The sequence below is a fragment of the Talpa occidentalis genome, unplaced genomic scaffold (genome assembly GCF_014898055.3).
Source record: "Talpa occidentalis isolate TD23 unplaced genomic scaffold, MPIMG_talOcc4v2.1 talOcc4.8, whole genome shotgun sequence".
Classification (NCBI taxonomy): domain Eukaryota; kingdom Metazoa; phylum Chordata; class Mammalia; order Eulipotyphla; family Talpidae; genus Talpa; species Talpa occidentalis.
In genome coordinates this window covers 95,712,929-95,735,495 of record NW_023605194.1, presented here as the reverse complement: position 1 = coordinate 95,735,495, position 22,567 = coordinate 95,712,929, and the positions used below count along the sequence as shown (strand labels likewise).

General features: G+C 45.9%; 1 protein-coding gene and 1 long non-coding RNA gene across 2 annotated transcripts; both read left to right on the top strand.

Annotated features, from left to right (window-relative positions):
* The first annotated feature begins 2,875 nt into the window (after positions 1-2,875).
* LOC129144949 (uncharacterized) lies at positions 2,876-10,287 on the top strand. The gene is made up of 3 exons (XR_008549802.1): positions 2,876-3,061; positions 9,312-9,497; positions 10,233-10,287. It is a non-coding gene; the product is annotated as an uncharacterized LOC129144949 (long non-coding RNA).
* A 3,277-nt stretch (positions 10,288-13,564) lies between these two features.
* On the top strand, positions 13,565-17,697 carry NKX3-1 (NK3 homeobox 1). Its single transcript, XM_037495848.2, has 2 exons — positions 13,565-13,865; positions 14,826-17,697. Exons 1-2 carry the CDS (start codon positions 13,565-13,567, stop codon positions 15,242-15,244), a joined length of 720 nt encoding a protein of 239 aa, XP_037351745.1. The 3' UTR covers positions 15,245-17,697.
* Positions 17,698-22,567: the final 4,870 nt, after the last annotated feature.

Below are 22,567 nucleotides of genomic sequence, written 5' to 3'. Positions count from 1 at the left end.
CAGATGTAACCCCCTCTCAAGGCAATAACAGGGGGCACTAGCTCCCCAGCAGCCCTACTTCCCATACCCCTCCCAGAATGCAAACCCCTGCCCTCCTTCCTTCCCCAAGGAGATAGCAGCTATTCCAACTCCGTGATAATAATTTACAGCTTCTCTTTATGGGCTTACCCATATGGACATTTCCCTTAGCAATATGGTTTAATTTTACTTGATCTGGATGTTACATAAATAGAATCGTACCGCATGTATTCTTTGTGACTTACTTCTTTTATTCCACTTGAGACTTATCCATGCTGTTGTATTTAGTTGGTTTTAGTTGGCTCAATTTCATTCTGCATTGTACCCCCATTGAATGCAAGTACCTCAATAGATGTATTTACTGAAAATGGAGCTAATTTCCCCCTGAGCACCAGCACAAAGAATGCTGCTGGTCAGACCACCCCTCACAGGTCTACCTGTGCTCTGGCTGGAGTTTGTCCTGGCCTCTAAGCTCTGTCTTGCAAGGCAAGATACAACCTTGGACAAATTTCCTATTTATGCAAAAAAAATAGCACTTACACTGGTCCGCCCTTTGGACTTTTGTATATCCTCTGTGCTCACAACCTCCCTGTGAGGCATTTTGTTCCCATTCACAGAACAGCCTGAGGGTCAGACAGGTGACAGCGCAATGTGAGCTAGTGACAGGCCAGACTAGACTCCATCCTTGGGTTGCATCTCCTGATTCTCAACAAGGAGTTCAAGTCCTCACCCATACCAGGGGGCTATTGAGAGACACGGTTTTCTTTTGTTGCCAGGGAAAATCCCTAAACATCTTGGGAGCCTTTGGGAAAAAGGGATAAATATGAAGCAAGATGCCAAAGAGGAGGAGGGTGGGGGTAGGAGAGACAGGACTGTGTGACTCTGTCTTCAGACATTATAAGCAAATAATACTTAAAATTCTGTTTGCTTTCCCTTTGCCCATACTTCCTCCTGCATTTTGAACCCTGGGAGATGCTGACGCATGCTTTCAGAGGGCCAACTTCTGAAGAGTGTGGCGAATTCAGCCCTGAGCTGTTTCTCTTTGCAGCTCCACCTCCCCCCACCTCCCCACAGCAGGAGAGAGCTTCCTGGGAAGTCACTCTCTTCCTCTCTGACTCTCTGTTTAGACTCCAGCAAGTTCCCCCACCCTCATACTGAGAGAAGGATGTGGTCTTAGTGACAGAGTCCAGATTCCACTGTGAGAAAAGCAAAGATATGCCCAGCAGCCCTGGCTGCAGACCTGAGTGCTTCCTAACTTTGTCCCTGTGGGGCCGTCCCTACAAGCTGGCCTCAGTCAAATCTGCTTCCTTACCACCCATGCCTCAATTACTCCTCCAACTTCCTGTCACTAGCCCAGCATGATTGCCTGAAACCTAAGGGTACAGGAAATTGGAATCCTAAATCAGGATTTTAGTGAGACAAAGGCAAACCTTGGCTCCTGTCTCCAGTCCTGCTTTGAACCCCCAATGCCTCCCCAGGACCCTACCTCCCCAAGGCCAGGTCCCTGGTACCTGCCCCCAAGCACTGTGCATTCCTCCATCATAATGCATTTGCCCTCCTTGTTTATAATCCCTCCTAAACCATCAGCTTCGTGTCTGTTTCACATTCTAGTCTATTTCCAGCACACCCTGTCACTGTCAGAGTAGGGACTCCATGACTTCAAATGACTGGTTGCCGTTTGGCTTCCTGTACTGTTTGCACTAATATCTGCATTAAAGACCCAGACTCTGACCTCATTCCTCAGTAGTCAGAATTCTCTAGAGGAAACTCAGCCTATGTGTGGTAGGGATCTGGCTCCTGGCAGGGGTCGTCAGAGCCTTGATATCAGGGACCCAAAGAATACCTTTGGGTCATGGTGAAAAAAGAATTCTTCTGTTTTATTCTTCTAGCCTTTCTCCAATAGGTCAACTTTAATAAGTTGTCAATGAACAGTTAGTTGAGCATTGTGGGGGAACATAATACCAGCATAACATTTTCAAAAAGATTCATAGGACCAGAGAGACACAGGATGCATTAGAGTCCTTGTCTTCAACAAGGTTAGAAAACAATGGGCCAGGGGCCTTTCTGGTGGCACAGGGGTTAAAGTTTCAGTGCTGTCAAACTATCACCAGTCCCTGTGGCTTGAGTTTCATCCCTAGCCAGGAGGCTAACCCACATGGTGCAGCAGACCAATCCTGTCTTGCCCACTGCTCCCCTCAGCAGTATATTTCAGTGGATCTGTCTGTTCTGCCCCCACTGTGTCTCTGGTGAATCATCTCATGCCCCATACCTCTGGTCTAGACCCCAGTTCTTATACGCATACATAAAAATAAATATTAAAGAGAAAACAGTGGGCCAGACCAACACTTCTGCACCAACTACAGGGAATACCAGAGAATGTTTGCTGTATGCATATAAGTCATTAGATCATTGAATGTCTAAACTCAGAGTTCCCACCCAGAAGATGCTTTTAAACTGGAGAAATGTGGCAGACCTCCAGCTATCATCCAATGCCCATTTCCCTCTTTCTCTTCAATAACTCAAGAGTTTTAGTTAAGCACACAGCCTTCTAGCTAACTTATCTTTCCCAGACTCATTTGCATCTAGGGGTACCAAAGTAACTAAATTCTGACTCAGGGAATGTAAGCAAAAGTGATGTGTGCCACTGCCAGGATGTAGTGTTCAATGGTATGGACCTTTCCTCCACTTCTCTTCTCTTCCTGCTGCTGGCTGGATTATAGGGATTACAGATGAAATGGCAGGAGCAGTTGTAGCTATCTTAGATTATGACAGAGCAATGACATGGAAGGATTCTAGTTCTCCAGGACTATGAAATCATTTTATTAGTTTTACTCTGAGTATTATATGAGAGAAAAAACAACACTTGTGTTGTTTAAGCCACCATTATTTTGGCCTTTGTTAGAGCAGCTGAACATGTATCTCAACTGGTAAAGGATGCAGGCAACTAGAAGACCAGTCAGTGCAAGTACAACAGATGTTGAGAGGAGAATAAATCAAACCAAGTGATCCAGGAAAACATCATAATAGAGAAGAAGTTTGGCAGGTTGGGGATGTATGATTTTCCAGTCATAAAATCAATAAGTTACCTAAATGTAGTACACAGTGTGGGGTCCTTAAGCATTAATATAGTGTCACAAAATTGAAAAACTGCTAAGAATAGATGAGAAGTAGATTTGTGGTGGGATCACCCTGCACGGTACACAAATGTCAACTTATTACATGCACAGCTGGAATGATATAATGCTGTATGTCAGTTACACTTCAAGAAAAAATTGAGAAAGAGAAAGGCTGGAGGGAAGTGGGAGGAGAGAGAGAGAGAGAGAGAGAGAGAAGCTTGAGACAAGTCCCTTGAGGGGTGTATGCATTTGGAAGGGTGACTGGGAAGACTGGAACTCTGCTAGGATGTGGAGAGGAACCTGGAACATAGTGTGTGTGAGCCTGAGCTTGCAGGAACAACATTGAAAGCAGCAGTCTGGATGGTGCCACCAGCACGGTTTTCAACTTGTCTGCCCTGTCCCAGCTGATGTCGTCTATTCTGGTGACATTCTACCATTTCGATGCAAGTAACTCTCACATCCCATACCTACAGCTGCAGCTTGATTCTCCACCCAGAATCCCAGATCCAAAGGTCTGTTATTTCCTGGACATCTTCATGGGCGTGTTTCCCAGACACCTCACCTAAAGCCCAGCTCATCTCTCTCCGCCTTCCCCACTTCACCTTGTATACTCCCTCTCTTGTGCAAGCTGCTCCAGCCTACCTGCACCCCTGCTGACACTCCAGTGCCCCATTTCTCTCACCTGTCTCCCTTGCCTACCTAACTTTAGGTTCCCACTGCTGCGCTCTAGGTTCACATCATCATCTCTCACTTGACCACAGCAGTTACCTTCTAACTGTTCTCCCTGCCTCCACTCTCTTTTCTCCAGGCCATTTCTCCTTGCTGCTGTGGGATTTAAAACAAAACAAAAGAACAGGCCTCCCTGGTGACGCAGCAGGTTGAGCACTGCACTGTGAAGCTGTCCGCAGCATCTGCCAGGGAGCAACCCACATGGCATGGCAGACCTCTCCTGACTCGCCCGCTGCTCACCTCAGCAGTGTATTTCAATAGATCTGCCTGTTCTGCTCCCTGCTCTGTCTCTGGTGAGGCCTCTCACCCTCCTGCATCTCTGGCCTCTATACCCCAGTTCCTATATAAATAAACAAATCTTTAAAAAACAAAACGAAACATAATTTCTTGATGAAGACATTTTCAAAACACAATCCACATTCTTTAACCCAATTCACTTAACATGAGTCACCGTAATTCAACTCTTACCTACATTTCTAGACTCATTTCTAGGTTCTTCCATGTGCTTTCTATCAGGCAGTAAAGGATGCTGGCTCTCCTAAGCACCCTAAATGCAGTTTCTCTTCTTGCCCCTGAGGCCTAGCTCAGAAACCACCTCCAGAAGACGCCCTCCCTGAGCTTCCGGGTCAGGATTTTCTACTCCTGCAGCTCATGGTTTATTCCCTGCTATAGCACAAATTTCGCCTCTGCATTCTAGTTGATCATTTCTCCACTTGCTCCCCAGTAAGAGCATAAGCCTCTTGGTGAGGAAATCAACTTAACCCTATTTCTTTATTTTTATAGATTTTACTGAAATTTCACATATAGAGAAAAGTGCACAACATAGACAGCTAAATTAAATTTCATGAAGTGATTTTCTCTGGCAATCACCACCCAGATCAAGAAACAGAATGTCAAGATGCGCCCCCCAGAAGCTCCCTTTTACCCCCTTTCTGTCACCCTCTCCAAAGGGAACTACTAGCTTGACTTTTTTTAAAAGATTTGTTTTTATCTATTTATGCATTCAAGAACAGGGGTATAGGCCAGAGGTATGTGGGGGGAGTGGTGGTAAGAGGATTCTCCAAAGACAGAGTGGGGAGCAGAACAGGCAGATCTGCTGAAATATACTGCTGAGGGGAGCAGCGGGCGGGTCAGGAGAGGTCTGCTGCACCATGTGGGTAGCTCCCTGATGGGGGATCAAACTCATGCCACTGTGGCTGTTGATAGTTTGATAGTGCTGAGACTTTAAACCCTGCACCACCACCAGGGAGGTGCACTAGTTTGACTTCTAAAACCATAGTTTAAGCCTGCCTGGTTTTGAACTTTATAATAGTGCAATCAAGTATATATTCTATTGTCTGGCTTCCTTCACTCAACATTATGTTTGTGAGCTGCATTTGTGTCATTGTGCGCAGTCACAATTTCCTTCATTCTTACTCAGCTGCTCAGTTTTCTATGGTGTGAACATACCGACACAGGCTTATCTCCCCTACTGTGTTTGCACACGGGGCTGCTTTGATTTGGGGCAATAATCATCAGTGCTGCTGTAAACGTTCTTGTGTATGTCTTTTGGTGATAAATGAGCACACTTTTGTTGGGTGTATGCTGGACGAGGACAGTCTGCATTAGGAAGTATACATGCGGCCAGTTTCAGTCATGTTTTCAACTCTACTCTGAATGACCTCATTGCCCCATCTTCTCACCACCCCTTGTCAGTTTTCTTTTTACTGCTCCCTTTTCCACTTCCTTGCCAGAACATGGCAATAAGGAGGGCATGGAGCGCTCCATGGGGTTTTTTTTCTAATGGTGTGGTTGAGAGGAAGCACTGGAGGAGCAGCAGGAGACAGGCCAAAGAGGTGCCTTGTGGGTAGTGAAAAAAGACCAGTGTCTATTAAGCTCACTAAGCATTCAAGACTACCACAGTTGCTTGCTAAATTCTGGTATCCAAGGAGTCCAACAAGATTCCAAATTAGACCCTAAGTCTCAGTGGTTTAAGAAATATATCCAAAATCACCACCACTAAAGATGAAGGGAGAAGTTGAGTCTCCAAATCTCACTTACTTTCTACTATATTCTGTTGTTGGTCCATAGGCACTTCAGGCTGCTGTTCCTTATTATTATTTAGCTACCTAAATGAGCATTTGTATTTGCAAATGATCAAGCCTCCAACATACGTGTGTTCTTCGCATATCTCACCGATATGATCCTGATATCACCGTCACCAACTCAGAGTCATCAGGGACCTAATTGAACGCCTTCAGATGTTTAAAATGTAAAAGATCACAGAGATTCCAGGGGGCTCTGCCCCCACCAGAGACATCTGTATTCCAAGTCTTGTAAGCACATTACATGTAACCAGAAAACATTCGTGTTGGAGATAATAGAACCTATAAAGTGACTTGCAGCCATAGATTGCAGGACTTAAACTGCCCACTAGGGGACACCATTGCCTCCAGTTTCCCACTATGAGGCGTCTGGGGAGGTCTGAAAGGAATTCTGCGACTTCCTTAGTCCTCCACCCAAGGCCACCAATTTGGTTTTGAGCAATATTTCAGATTGGTTTTTCAGGTCAAATCCTTTGCCTTGCTATTTGGATATTGACAATTGGGAGTGGACAGAAGAAGACAGTGTGATAAATATTAATGATAAATATTAATGATAAATATTAATGATAATGATGCTGGTGGCTAAGAGATCCATGAGGCGCTTTCCAGTACACAAACATATCATTTAAGGTATTGTTCTCACATAGCTAAAGAAACTAAGGAGAGTAAGGGACTTAGCTAAGGGTAGGCGACCTATGTTAGGATCAGAATATAGACCCACTGGCCCTGTTTACAAATCCTCCCTCAGGTTTGAACTTGTGTAGCTAAAATATAATTGTCTGGATTTAGAATACTAACTCTGAAGGGTTGGTAAAGCAAACATTGCTAGTAAATTAGACTGCAATTTTCAGATTGGAATGCCACAGTGCCTCCTGGTTCTGGACACCTTCCTCTCCCTGGCACAGCCTATCTCCATGCCTTCCAGATTATTCTCTACTTCCCTTCTTCCTCTGTCCCCCTCTTCCACAACTCCGTCCAAAGAGGGGAAGCTGAATAAATGTAAGAACGGGATGGAAATTTTTGTTATGTCAAAGCATTTCAGACATCAGGGTGCAGCAGCAGGGTCTAGAAGTATCTTCAAGCCCCTCCCCCTCCAGCGCCTGGGCCATCTCCCTTATGAACTGCGAGAATACTGCCATGGTCTTGCCTGAGTCCCTCCCACAGGGCCAGGTTACCTCTGACCAAAGGCGAAGCCCTGGCTGAGTGATTCCTCCCCTGCCCAGCGGGCTGTGATTATACTGTCCTAAATAATTTTCAGGAAAGAGTCAGTCAAAGAAACCCTATTCTGTAGGTCTGGAAGAAAGCAGTTTTCTTTGTGGGTAGCCTCTCTGGGCCCCCAGGCCCTGCATAGTCACAGGGGTCAGTAGAACTCTCTGGGGAGTCAAGCAGAGTCATAGCTCCCAACCCATCACCAAGTGAGTGAGGACATGTCCTCACCACCTCCATCCCCAGAAGTTGGCTCTATCCCTTCTCAGATGGTCACCACCCTGGATACCATCCCTCTGGAACATAATGAGTCTATCATAACCTGCTCAGCTTTGGGGGTGGGGTGAGGGTGGGGGTAAGAGCAGGAGGGAGAGTGTGAGGGCAGGTCTCAAATTGCTTCTGTCAGCCAAAGTGGTATGGGAAGCTCAGAGTTTCCCCCTCGACAAACAGCCCCCCGCTTGTGTCCCTGTGCGGCCTCTGTTAAGCTGTTGAGCAGACCAGGCGTGGAGGGAGTGGGCCACCCAGCTAGAGCACAGGGAAGCTTGGGCAGAGGCAGGCGAGCAACCTGGGGGTCTCCAGCATCAGGAAGCCCCAGAGGGGGGCAGAGGGGAGGTGAGGGGCACCCTTAGCAAATATTTTTGGGTTCCTATTGCCCAATAAATCTCCCCCTGTGACTTAAGTGATGAGGACACATGAGGGGCATAATGAGGCTGAGTTATTATCTGTGACAAGATTCCCCCAAATCCTACCCCTCTTGCCATACAGAGAGGCCTGCAAACCGGCATAAACAATTAAAGTGAAGGAACAGACTTTTTCAAAAGGTCTTGGGATGGAGAGAGGGAGGCCTTTGGGCACAGATGGGATTTGAAACATGAACGGGTTTCTGAGTGAGTCAAAGGGCACAGGAACACACAAGGTCCAGAGCCCCTCAGAGAGAAGACAACAGGTCACGTGGTCTGTAGTGGCCTCCCCCACTTCACACAGCATCCTCCACCTCACAGAGCTGCTCCAGCCTCAGCTCCTTGTTGCTCAAGGGTTCTCTGGGGGCCTTGAACCAACAGCACTGTCATCACTCCTCACTAGGGAGCTTATTAGAAATGCCAAACGTCTGAGAGCAGTGGTTTTCCTGGGCCTGGAGGGCTGCCCTCCAGCTGTTCTCTTGTGCCAAGTTTCTCAGGTCCTGCTGTTCTGCACTCTGCCAACCACCGGTTGGAAAAGTCTGACTAATTCACACCATTATGTAAATAGCTGCGGAAACTTAACGTGTCACCCAATGCACATAGCATTTCACATTAACACATGACAGGAATTTTAATCCAGATGCCTTATGGGAAAATGGAGGGCACAGAGTCCTATTCCAGGGGAGGCAAAGCCTTTGAGCCACGCTGGAGGGCAGGTGCCCACAATGCAGGCCAGTCTTGTGAGGGTGGTTTCATCCATCCTCTTGTCCCTCTTTTTTGATGGCTCTGCCTATCCTGTTCCCAAGGGAGGAGAGAAGCACACTGGAGATAGGTGGGGTGGAAGGATGTTAGCTGATGGAATGGAAAGGTATTTGGGCTGGGGGTGGTGGGGAGTATGAGACTTGACTTCTAATTATAATTCTGCAGTCTTTGTAAACCTCAGCTTCTTTCCTGGAAAACCAAGAAATTTTTTGATTATTCCAATTTCCCTTCTAGCTGTCCTTTGATCTATTATAGTTGGCTTCTAAAATATGCAGTGGAAAAACATGTAAGTGCTTATGACATAAATAATTGGGAGGGAAAGATAGAATAAAAAATTATACTTCTAATCAGAGCTGAAGACTAGAAGGAAATATGTAAAGAAAAATTTAATGTATAAAACTGCAATGAGTACATGAGATTGTGGGTCTAAACACAAATTTTAACTTCAAAAAAGGAACAAGGTTTATATTCATATGATCAAGACAGAACTGATAAGTTTTTCTTATCATTTCTGAATCCTTTAATAAATGTTGTCCATGCTCATTTCTTATTGGCTTTGTGACAAATGCACAAAATTAGTGGCTGAAAACACGAATTCATCATCCAATAGTTCTAGATGTCAGAAATTCATAAAGAGTTTTATTAGGTGAATCTCAAGTAGTCAGCAGGTTTCTAGAATGAGGCTTAGGTGAGACTCCATTTCTTACCCTTTTTAGCTTCAAGAAGCCACCGTGTTCCTAGGCTCACTCCTCTGTATCTGCTCATCTTCAAAGTCAGCAAAGGCCGGATGACCAGATATACCGTATTAACAGACCTCAAAAGTGACCTGAACACAGAATACTAGTCACCTGTCAACAGTTCTGGACAGCACTGACCAGTAGTGCTGGTCAGTAGGCAGCAGTGTAAGTTACACCAGCGTTACAGCTCTTTGTGACCTGTTGTCCCACACCAACAACAAATAGCCTGGGGCCTTTGGTGCTCCTTTCAGGCAATGCTAGAGACAGACTGGAGGTAGGTGTGGTTGCCCCTGGCCTCCGCAAAGCTCTTTTGACTTCTCTGCAAAGCTTTTTGGCTTCTCTTCTTCCTTTGAAGGCTGGCTGCTGAATTCTTTCTTCTTCAGAGGTCAGGAACAGAGTGAGTCAGAGGGTGCATCCCAAGCTGGCACACGCCCAGTTTTATATTCTCTTTCAGGTGTTCCCCACCTACTAGTCTGATTGGACCATTTTCAATGCTATGGCTGTTTGGGCCATAGCACCAATGAGCGCATAGTTCACACCTGATTGGTCCATTCTATGATCTGGGCACCAAATCCTCCAGGCCTCTCTACTGCTGTAGCTAGAGGAAGCCACAGCAATGGAGCTGACCCAGTGGGACCCACGCTCTTCCTGCAGCCCTGACCTAGGGGTTGCCTGTCCTGGGGAGGGGTGTGTGTGGTAGGGGAACGATGTCACTGCTATCCCTGCCTGAAGCCTGAGCCCCAGTAGGGCCACTGGTAGAGGGTGGTGGTAAAATGCCCACTACCAGCTGCCACTTACACTGCCTGCAAGTAGGGCTCTGGGGGACTTACAGATAAGTTCTGTAAGTTAAAATGCAAAATATGATAGAGATAACTTCTAACTATTTATTTTACACAACAGGTTCATTCTACAACCTTTTTTTGCAACTTGAATCAGTCTCTGACCAAATTGAGAATATGAGTGAGTAAATTGTGTCTGTATATTTTAGGCTAAATCTCTAAGCTTGGAATATCTGTATCAAAGGATATGTCCATTTTTAATTTTGACAGATGATAGGTTGTCATCCAAATATCCACACTTGATTCACTCTTCCTCCATCAGTGTAAGAGATATTGTTCCCCCACACCCCCACCAACACTGGATATTATCCATCTTTTTAACCTCTACCATTCTGATAGGTAGAAAAGGGGTACCTCAATGTGGTTTTGATTTGCATTTCTCTAATGATGAGTGTGGTTAAACTTTTTCTTTATGTACCAGTGCATGTTTTAAATCTTTAAGCCATCTGGGATTTATTTTGTTATAAGAATAGGACTTTATGTGTTCCAAATGGCAGTACTAGTTATTAAATAATTCACATTTTCCCCACTGATTTGAAATACCACCCAGTATTTCAACTAAAACCTTACACCATATACAAAAAGTAATTCAGAAAGGATTATGACTTTAAAAATAAAATATAAATCTTTTAGAAGCTAGCACAAGAGAACGTCTTCAGTAACTAGGCATAAATAGAGTTCTCAGCCATGACCCCAAGAACAAAATCTATAAAATAAAAAAATAATTTTAACATCACCAATTTTAAAAATTTTGTGCTTGAAAATATACTTTTAAAAAGAGGAAAAGACAAGCTACACACCAGAAGAAAGTATTTGCAAACCATATATTCAACAAAGGCTGATATAGAGCATATCAAAATTCAACAGCCAAAAAAAATCCAATTATATTATGGGCAAAAGATTTGAACAGATATTTCACAAAGAAGAGATATAGATGGTAAAAAACACGTGAAAAGATACTCAATATTCGGTCTCCCTGATGGCCTAGGGGCTCGCTATTACCAGGAAGGTTTGAGTTCAATCCCTCGCCAGGGAGCCAATACACGTGGCTCAGCAGACCTCTCCTGTCTCACTTGCTGCTCCCCTCAGCAGTGTATTTCAGTAGATCTGCCTGTTCTGTCTCTAGTGAATCCTCTCACCCTTGACAGCTCTGCCCTACATCCCAGTTCTTCTAAGCAAAAATAAATAAACATTAAAAAGATAACATCATTAGCCACTTGGGAAATACAACATAGAATTTAAAATTACAATGAGACATGGGCCTCCCCGGTGGCGCAGCGGTTGAGTGCTGGGTTGCGAAGCTGCCCGCAGCCTCTGCAGCGCCGGTTCCATCCCCGGCTGCTCCCCGGCCACCAGAGGAGGGTCCCACATGGCGCACAGGCCTCTCCTGCCGCCCGCTGCTCCCCTCAGCAGTGTACTTTGGTCCTTCTGCCTGCTCTGCTCTCCGCTCTGGCTCTGGTGAATTTTCTCACCCTCCCGTGCTTCTGACTGTACCCAGTGCTTGTATAAATAAATAAATAAATAAATCTTTAAAAAAATTACAATGAGACATTACATACCTGTTAGCATGGCTAAAATAATAATAAAAAAAACAGTGATGATTCCCAATACCAATGCATATATGGATATATGGAGACCTAAGATGGTCCAACCATCTGGACAGTTACAAAACTCAACTGCAGTTGCCATACTACCCAGCGATTGCACTCCAGCATATTTATACCAGAGAAATGGAAACACTTGTTTGCACAAAACTATACATGAGTGTTCATAGCACTTTCATTCAAATTATCAACTGGAAGCAACTTTGCTGCTCTTCAGCATGTGGGTGATTAAACAAACTCTACAGCAAAAAGCTATTAAGTATTACTACATGAAATAATCTGAGTGGATTTCAGGGGCATTATGCTTAGTGTGGGGGGAAAAGCCAATTCCAAAGTACAATAAGATGTGTGTACAATAAGATGTTTGATTCACTTATACAATATTCTCTGAATAGTAAAACCATAGAGAGGGAGAACGGGTTAATGTTCAGAGGTCAGGGATGGAGAGAAGGGGTTTGAGTACAGAAATATAGAGATAGCACAGGCAGTCCTGTTGTGATACTGGAATGATTCTGTCCCTTGATTGTGCATGCAATTAAATTGCACAGAGCTATACACAGAAATGAATCAGGTTTTCAAATGATGAAAATGAGTTTGTAGCTCAGTGTTAGTTTCCTGGTTTCCATATTGTACTACAGTTATATGACATCATTGAGGGGAGTTGGAATTACCAGTTTTGTAATTTTCTGTAAATCTAAAACTATTTCAAAAGAAAATGTCAAAAAAAATTGGAATGAAAAAATGACAGAGAGAGAAGAAAACTTTTGCCAAAGACCTTTGAATTTTACAGGGTAAGTCCCTTCAGTAGTTGCTTTATCCACAATAACCTGCTGGCCCCTCCTCTCAGCATACCGTCTGGTGAGGTTTCCAGGCGAATGGAAGGTGCCTTAAACCAGGATGCATAGAAAAATTGCATAAATGAAAATTTCAAAAGAACACGGGCATGCCCTTTGCCCGGATGCACCAATTGTTAATATTTTTTTAACCTATTCATTTCATCAGGTGGTCTCTTATGTATCTACATAGCTGCTTATGAACAATTTGAGGGTAAGAAACATACATCATGCGTCTTTGCCCCTACATACTTGAGAGTTTATTTCTATCAGCTTCTGTAAATTTGACATTGATTCAATACTTTAATCCATTATTCCTATTCCACGTTTATCTGTTTCCCTAATAACGTCTAGTACAGAATCCAGCCTGGAATCAGTTACTGCCCTTAACTGTCATGTCTCTTACAGAAACCTAATAGAGTCTGTTAGATCCAGCTCTCCCCCATCCCTCATCGCTATGGAGTACCCCAAATTCTCATCTGTAAAGCGCGGTGGTAGTGACTGTCCACCCATGGGTGAAGCGTGAGTAAAGGCGCTCTAACAATCCAGGAGGGCCAAAGAGTGTTTCTTTTCTGCATCATTATTCCCGCAGACGCATTTAAACTTGTCAGGTGTGTTGGGGCAAAGAAAACCCGCTTATAATTTCACTTCCAACCTGGGGAAACAGCAGAGGACAGAGGAAACCAAGGGCGAGGGGGAGAAAAAAATTGGGAAGGAATCTAGCAGGCAAGAGGGAGAGGAAGCAGGGCCACAGATTCGCCTTTTCCTCCCTCCTTACCTGGAGCCCCGGCGGCCAATCCGCTGCGCCGTCGGGTCCCGGGGGCCAATGGCAACGCGGCGCGCCGCGCTCCCGGGGCTATAAGTGCGCGGGGCCCGGAAAGTGAAAGTGGTGCGGGAGCCGCGGGCGCTGCGGGCGCTGCCTGGGGCTGGAGCCGCCCGGGACGGGCGCCGCCAGGATGCTCAGGACTCCGGAGCCGCGATCGGAAGAGGCGGGAACGGCCGGCTGCAGCCCCGCGCCCGCGCCGCCCACCCAGTCCAAGCCGCTCACCTCGTTTCTCATCCAAGACATCCTGCGGGACGGCGCCGAGCGGCTGCCCCCTGCTCCGCCGCCCCCGCGCCAGCCGGAGCCGAGGCGCGACCCGGAGCTGGCGCCCGAGCCCGAGGGAGGAAGAGGCCTCGCCCGGGAGCCCGAGGGCGAGCTGGGCACCCGGCCCCGCACCGCGTCGGGGGACGCGGCAACACCGGAGACCCAGCCAGGTAAGCCGGCGGGGACGGGAGGCCGCGCTGGGGCGGGCCGGCCTGCAGGCTGTGCTGGCGGGAGGGCTGGGCTTCGCCGGACCTCCCCGAGCTCGGGCTGCAGGGATGCCGGGCTCAGCGTCTCTGCTGCCCCTTCAGCAAGGGCAGCGCAGGCTAACCTTGGCCGGCGCCGCGGTGTCTTGGGGTCCGGGATCAAAAGCGAGCGTGCTCCCGGCGACCCCAGTTCTGCAGCGACCCTGGAGAAAACCCCAACACCCCAACACCGGCTCCCTGAGCCACCGCTGTTCGCAGGCCCCACGGTACTCCTTGGCACTTACTATAACCAACATAAATTACGATAATCACGTATTAATATTAATAAATTGGGGTTCAGCCTTGCTTCTCGATCTCATGGGCAGTAAAACAGTCCATTTGAGAGTCTGCAGAAAACATAACATGGTTGGAAGCCTTTAGAGTAGATTTATTTTCTTTCCCATCACTTCTTATGGGACATTTACAGAAAAGGGGCTTAAAGCCAAAGAATAAACTTGCCCTCCGTCCGCACCGCCTCTCCTATCACACAAGCGCGCTCTTGCCACCGGATGGTAACACCGGATACCTTTGCGTTTCTCTTCAGCAGGTATCTTATTTCTGTCTTCACTGCCTCGGTTCTCCCACCTCTCAACACACGCGCACAGAATCCCTATTTAATTCTACTTGATATGGCAGGAAGTTCTACCACTAATCACCTCTAACTTTGGGTTCTTGATGACCATTAGAAACTAATACAAAATATACATATTGTCTCACGCCTTACTCGGGAGAGCACCTTAGTCATGTGAAAAAAGTGAAATGTATCCAAGATGACAGTGGGCTGTTTGTTCCTCACTGAAAAGATAAGGGTGGATTGAATTCTGTTCTCTTCCCTGGTAACATGTAACTTTTTCCTTCCCATCCCTGCTCCTTCCCTCTCCTTTCCAGATAGGCACTTTGAGACTTATCTATCAGACTGTGAAAACACTCCAGGCGCCCTCCCAAGCCTTCCCCAGGCCCCCAAGCCTCCACAGAAGCGCTCCCGAGCTGCCTTCTCCCACACTCAGGTCATTGAATTAGAGAGGAAGTTCAGCCACCAGAAGTACCTGTCAGCCCCTGAGAGGGCTCACCTGGCCAAGAACCTCAAGCTCACGGAAACACAAGTGAAAATATGGTTCCAGAACAGACGGTATAAGACCAAGCGAAAGCAGCTCACCTCGGACTTGGGAGACCTGGAGAAGCATTCCTCTTTGCCCGCACTGAAAGAGGAGGGCTTCTCCCGAGCGTCCCTCATCTCCATGTACAACAGCTACCCCTACTACCCCTACCTTTACTGCTTGGGGAGCTGGAGCCCAGCTTTCTGGTAATGCCAGCTCAGGTGTGATCAAAAACTGCCTCCCCCAGGTGGTGTCTCTGGAAGGCCTCGGGGCCAAGGTAAGAGAGAACTGGGGAGCAAGAAGCACACAGACCAAAACTGTTGGAAGTTTCCATGGAAATCCCAGATTCTTCACTGGTGGGCAGTGAAAGATCTGGGACCATGAGAAAGTTAATAGCTGAATAGTTCCCCAACTCATAATGTAGGTCATTTTTGCTTTTAGAGATCTGCTTGAAATGGGGTGGGACAAAGTCAAGGCTGCTTCCAGCACTTTTATGATTTTTGTATCCACATCATGAGCTGTCCACATGACTGCTGAGGATTCCCTACCCACAACTCCAGCCTCCTGTGTGACAGGGAATGGGCTCTACAAGAGCAAACCTGATGGGATAGGGGACCTATCCAGATGAGGAGGTCACCTACTGAACTGAAGTTCAAAAGCCTCTCGTTGCCCTTGGAGTATGATCAAGGTTTCGCTCCATCCCCCTAAGAACAGGGAAATGTAGGGGTCCTACAGAGAAACACATCAAGCAACAGCACGGATTGGAGTGGGATATGGAGATGAGTAGGAGGAGAGGAAAATATAAGCTTCTTTTTATTTCTTTTTAAATAGTACACCAATGTAAGTATTTACAGGGTGGCCCAAGTAGAACAAGATGCACTCACAGTGGTTTTAAGACAAGCTGTGTAAACAGAGCTCTGCTGCAAAGGGTGGGCCTGTGCCAGAAGAATCTCCACATGTCGTTGTCCTGGGCCTAAGGAGGAGTTTCTGTACTGATGCGGGAAAGAAAGGATCAGTGTATTTTTTTAATTATTATTAGAAAAGGTTGATAAGCTTCTTCTGGACCATTTTGCTCTGGGTCTGAGAATTTAGAATCAGAAGATTCCTGGAGTTCTCAGGCTATAATTCATATGACACCGTGACAGAGCACATAATTCTTTACTATAAGCTCCTTCCTTCCCTCTCTTTATTTTTTGTTCCTTTTTTACAGCAATCCCCCACCGAAGGGCTTTTTCACTCCAGACTTTCACTCCAGTCTGGCTGCCCCTAACATACACCTTCCTTATTTAGCCTGAGATCTGGTCTATTTTTTTCCCCCAATGCTTTATCTCTCTTAGATTAAAAAAAAGGGGGGGGGAGTTGATTCTGATTTGGCTTTTTTGACATGCATTATTCCTTTAAAAATATATACACATATAAATCCCAAATTCTATTTAAAGACTTGACAGCTCTAGAAGGTCACTGCTGTTTTTGTAGGACTTTGTGGTGACTCTGTTGTTACTGTTCAAAGCCTGACAAGCTTGTGGGGTCCCTGCAGGCAGAGGAAGTAAGAGGTATCAGAGAAGGACACAGGGCAGGCCGAAGGGTCAGGTCCTGGGGAGCTGTGTCATGAAACAGAGGGAGGGTTCATGTTCAGGGATGGCTGTAGAGGCAATCTGGATATAGAAAGCCCAGCTGAAAGAGCTGACGGCAGGAAGAGGCTAGGAAAAAGCAGTGTTCAAAATACAACATGATAATGGGTTCCATCATCAAACAGAGAAACTGTCCAAATTCTTCAGGGACTGCTTAATGCTTATTAAAAAATAGCATCCCCCAAAATGAGTCACCTGGTGACTTCAGAAACAGTAAGCAGAGGGCCAAGGAGAAATTTGACCACCGCTCTATTTTCATCTTTGTTAGCTCAGGTGGCCTGCTACTCGGGGAAGACATGGAATTCAAAGAGCCAGGTAATAATGATGTCCCATGAGGCCTGGAAATTCCTTCACCCCACTACTTAATTCTGATTAATAAGAAGTCTTTCAATTTCCTCCTATTAAAAGGGCCAATTTATTTTTGGGGGCAAAACTGCCAAAGCTGATAGAAAGTTGGCCCATTTTACCCCATTTTCTATCACTTGGGATCCACGCTGAAATATTATTCAACGCCAATTGCTGCTGACACATGCACAGGGTGGAGCTGCCCAAGCTGCTTTCTCCTTTTTCTGTGTCTTTTAAGGAAGCATTTGGCTCTCACTCTCTACTAAGTACCCTTGTTCTGCCAACTCCCTGAATTTTATTCTTTCAGCCTGCATTCTGCAAGTATGAGACATTTGACTGTGATGTATATTGTGTTGCAAAAACAAAAGCCTTTGTTTAAAATTCATTTGGTTTGTGACCCACCTTGCTCTTCCCCTGTTGGAACTAGTCACTCATCCATATCTGAGCTGGTAGAACACTTGAAGAGGTGGTGTGTGGGTGTCTGAAAGATGGAAGGGGGTGCTCTTGACCACTCCCCCAACAGCCTATTTCTGTTTTGATAAATTCATTTGGGTTCTCCATGTGCATAACAAACTCTGCCCCCATCTGCAACATAAAAGCCTGTGACTTGAAGTTTAGCAAAGGAACTCAACCAAACTTTATTTTTCTAAGTATTTTTGGCAATGTTTGAGTGTTTTTAAAATAAAGTGCTGTGTCTTTATTAGACATACCTATGTGTGATTTTCTGTTCCGTCAAGACTACAAGACTTTTAGCTCCTGTTCCCCTTCCCCAGCCTGTCTGACAAATCTATGGAGACCAGGAATCAAAAGCAGTAGCTTAGCAGCAGGGGACGTTCATTCTTCTCTAAACTGGTTCATTCTTCTCCTCCTGGTCAGTCACATGGAGGAAAAGAAATTTATTTTCAGTTTAACAATCACCTGCTCCAGTCCAGGCATACCTTTTGTTTAAATAAAGAACATCAACTACATTTCTTGAAGACCCTGCATAGAGCCTGGAGACCACAGCCTAGTTTTCTTAAATGCCCCCCTCACCTCCCACCACCCCACTTGACAGTGACTCCCCTGGCACCTGCTTTGCCCTGAAAATGCCACCTTCCTCCAGGGCAGATAGACCTCTTGCAAGCAACACCTTTGAATTGGAATCACAAGTATTGAAAATAGGTTTAAAATAAAATATAAAAATAACACATCCTTCATCTGTCTGCACTTAAACCTTCATGAAATCCCACAGCAGAGTGTTTCATGTCCCTGATTACCTCAGAGAATTGAAGGTTTTCTTACCCCTCCTTCAAGGAAATGGAAGCTTAAAGAGAAAGGTGCTTACTCTAGGTAAAACATATCATAATTTCAAAGTTTGCTCTAATCCTTTAAGTACATTGTACACACAGGTGGGGCCTCTCACGGCATGTTCGCATCATGAGATTTAACTCTTTGCACAAACGGCCAGCCCTGCCCCCCTCCCCTGGAAGGCCACCAGCTCTCAGATTACATAGGCTCTTGCAGTAAATTAACAGATGTGGAATTGTTAACCATTAAAAGTAACCAATCCGGGAAATTAAGCAAAAATCTCTTGTCTCTAAAGAAAGTTCTAGCTCCTCCTGTCCCTTTTCCAGTCTTCCTTCAATATCGCCCTCACCTCATCCCTGCCTTCCCCGGCAGCTCCCTGAGCACGCCACATGTTTGTGGTACTTGGAAATCCTTTCCAGTCTGTCTCTCAAGTTCCTTCAGGTACGGGTTTCTGGAGTCACTGTGCTTTTGTCACTGGTGGTCCCATTGGTCCCCTTTGGCCAATTTAGGTGGCCAGAGCTGCTGGAGGAGGAAATGAAACCCGGACCTTTACACCTGACAAAAATGTTCTCCTTCTAACGATGAAGCCAGTCGTTTTCTAGGGTGATATTAATAACCTGCATCTTAAAGCTGACCCCAGAGGGGAGCGTGGCCCTGAAGAGTTAGTCCCTTTACTGGGTCGCCCTGTGATGGAAGATTATTGACAGTGTGCTCAGGAGATGCTCCTTAGGGGGTGAGGAGGGCAGGGGTGAGGGGCAAGAGGACCCGGCCCTTCATGTAAGTGCAGCTGAGGCATCACCCAGTATTTTCAGGTTCTCCAAAGCCAGGGTATTGCAGATTCAAGGTACTGCAGATTGAGGAAGGGGGCGGACACTTGTGCCCCAGCACCAGCCACCTCCTGAAAGTGAGAGTAACCTTGAGAAATGCAGTACTTTTCTGGGGAAGGTGCTGGCCATCAAAGAACATAGCTGTGATTCATTGCACCCATATTCCCGGCTGCTGGGGATGGAGGGGGGCAGCCCCGCTGTGGAGGGGATTGGGTGAGGCCATGGGATTCACTTTAAACCACACCATCTTTTCCTAGGTCACTTTCAGGGCCACAACCACCATGATTCTTTGCAAGGAGGAAATCTGAGTGGAAAGGGGGAGACCAGACTAAGAGCACTGGGTTCTGCACTCAGACATCCAGACCACCCCCCACAGCCACAAGCAACATGTGACCAGAGCTTCTTTTTTGAAGCTGAGAGTTATCTGCTGCCCAAGAAAATGGGCAGGGGTGATTGGCCTGGGACATGACAAGCTCCTAGTTTAGCAGTAGACTTGGCCTTCATGCAAGCTTTCCACACAGACTACTCCTCAAAGGGCTTATCTAAGGTCTACAGGGAAAGAAGAATCTCAGTTTTTCCTACCTCTGCAAAGAATCCAGATGTGGCCTTGACTTAATCCCTTAATTCCTGAGCTTTCTCTGGGTCCCAGTTAGTGTGTAGGACAGATTTAGAGAGAGGTTGAGAGTAAGCATGTTGTGTGGCCTCTTCTGACATGTGGGCAGCAATGGGCACATCCCTTATTGGGGTGGTGATAGGTTGAGAGAAGGGATGGGACAGAGGAAGTCCCATTTTCACATTGAGGTCATTGTAGGATTGTTATATTTTGTTTGTTTTTTTTTCTAAGCCTAGAAACCCATGGTGCATTGGGAATAAATGCTGATTTTGCTCTCTTGAAGGTGAACACCCAATAGCATTTAGTCTCAACTACCAATTGTCTACACAGGATGCCCATTGGCCATGTGGGTGGAAGGACTGGTGCACTAAGGCCCTTACAAAATCATACTTGCCATTGATTGCTCTATACATTAATTGTACCATAATATCTGGAAGTAGGGACCAGGTACCTATAGTTTTTAAAAATTCTAATGTCCAAGTAATTGCCAAGCAATCACTTGCTTAGCTTCTTTTCAACTACTTTGTTCTTTAACCTCACAGGTGCCAGGAGAAGAGAGAGCTAGAGGAGCAAGCCAGAAAGGGAGGAGTTAGGGGTAGGTTGTGTGTTTTTGGGTCGCTTTTTACTTGCTTTTTTTCTTTACAGAGAACAGATGTTCCACTTTCCTTACTTTCTTCTCAAGTCTCCTGCTCTTGGAATTCCTGACATCATTGAAAGGTCCTCTGCAATCCATGACAGCACAGCTCATTCCCATTAACCCCTCACACAGAGCTGAAAGAGCCTGCAGTGCCCGGATATCAGGCACTGATATCAACCCAGGCCCATCAGACTGACACCACACACTTTGCCCCACAGAAGACAGAAAATTCCGTCCTCACTTTTGCTGGGGAATTTCATCTGCCCTGGGGCCACAGAATTTCATGGTCCTGGGAGAGCAACAGGTGGCATTGAACACCTATCCATCAGCATCACGCTTTCATGACAACTCATCTGGCGGCATCAAGCAGTGTCTTCACACTGACATAACATTTACACTTCCTTCTGCCAAATCGGTAATGTTAAGCTTTTTTTTTTTTAAGTGTGTATGCAGAGATGGGTAAGGTGGATAGTGGTTCACGGGGTGAGGGAAGGAATATGCCTGTGACAACACAGTTTTTGATAAAATTTGCAGGCAACAATGCAGAGTTGGCACCAGAACTCCAGCACAAAGCCAGAAAAGCTTAAACTTGATCTAAACAACATCTGAAAATGGGAGAGATGGAAATGTATTAGCTCTGCCCTCTTCTTTTACAGAGAAGAATGCGGAGAATATTCAGAACATGAACTCGGGGGAGGGAGAGATGTCATTTCTTGTGGAAAAGTTTGGAATCTCTCCCTGAATTCATGCTGAGAGCTTGTTTATACTCATACTTAGATCCTTGATGCTTTTTGTTGCCCTCTTTGAGGAAGTCTGCCTGAGGTTAGTATACTCAGGTTCTGTGTCTTGCATGGCGAGTGTGGAGTGGGTCCTGAGATTGCTTCAGGTGAAGGCTCACAGCGGGGTTTACTTAGCTTTATTAGATGGTCTACATCTTCCTCTTGCAACAGAAACCCGCGTCATGTGCCCATCAGCACAAGGGACCTCTGATTGAACTAGTGGAGAGACACTGACAAATGATACAGACTTTCTGTCCTTGCTCCCTTGGTGAAATGTACAAGCGGCAGGGTGAATTGATGGTGGAAATTTAGGACATGTATTCAGAGCTCTCAGTGTGATGACTCACACAAATGATCCCTCCGGATTTTAAATTTCCCTTATCTGTAAAAGGGCAGGTAAGATCCTCACATCAAGAAATTCCACTGGAAGAAAATCTTCACATAGAAAAGAGACAGAAGCAGTGACAGCTGGGTAAGGGAAGACACATGGGAGGTGTCAGTGGTGTAAAAGTCCCACAGCCTCATGTTTCTAGAACCTCAACTCCAGAAATGATGTTTAGACCTTGATATGAATTGTGTGCCGCATTCCTGGTTGTCTGTTTTTCCTCTGAGCCAGTTCTCCTGCATGAGAAGAGTGCAGACGCAGGAGGAAGGACAGCAGAGTGCAAATCCAGGGGGAGGGGAAAATGGGTAGTTTTCCACAGTCTGTGGAAGCATCTGGGTGCAGATGTGAGCTCACCACCCGTCTCGTTGGCTCCTGGTTGACCCCTGGATGGAGATACAACTGCATGTCCTAGAGATTAGGTTTTATTACAGAGACAGACTGGGGGCATGTCGACTTTGGCATCAGGAAGAAACAAAAGCTGGACTGGGATCTGAGGAAAGGTGTTCCCATCACAACCCAAATTGGTTTTATAAAAGCCTGTGCAGACACACACCGCCGAGTAGCAGGATGGGTTTTCACAAAAATAGAGCCAGCTTCCCACACAGAGAAACAACTCGCAAGAGAGTGAGGCACACACTATAGCAGGAGGCCATGGGAAAGAACTTACCAAAGCTCGTTGACCATAAACCCCTAAATACCAGAACTAATTTCATCTTGGCATCCACCAAAAGTGTGTTATATCCTGAGCAATGGAGCTAAGTGTCCCTCCCTTCCCTGCACTGAACAGAGAAGTATGACCCGGATCAAATCTGTCTGTTAAGTGAATAATGACTGTATGAATGAATGAATGAATGAATGAATGAATGAATGAATGAATGAATCCAGATCTCACCTGAAGTTTGGTCTTTAGCACCCAACTTTGAAGAAAACTGTAGCAAGCTCAGAAAAGCACATGTGGGATGATGCAGGGGTTTTGAGAAAGCCATATGACAAGAGTTAGTGAAACTAAGAAATATTTAACCTGAAAAA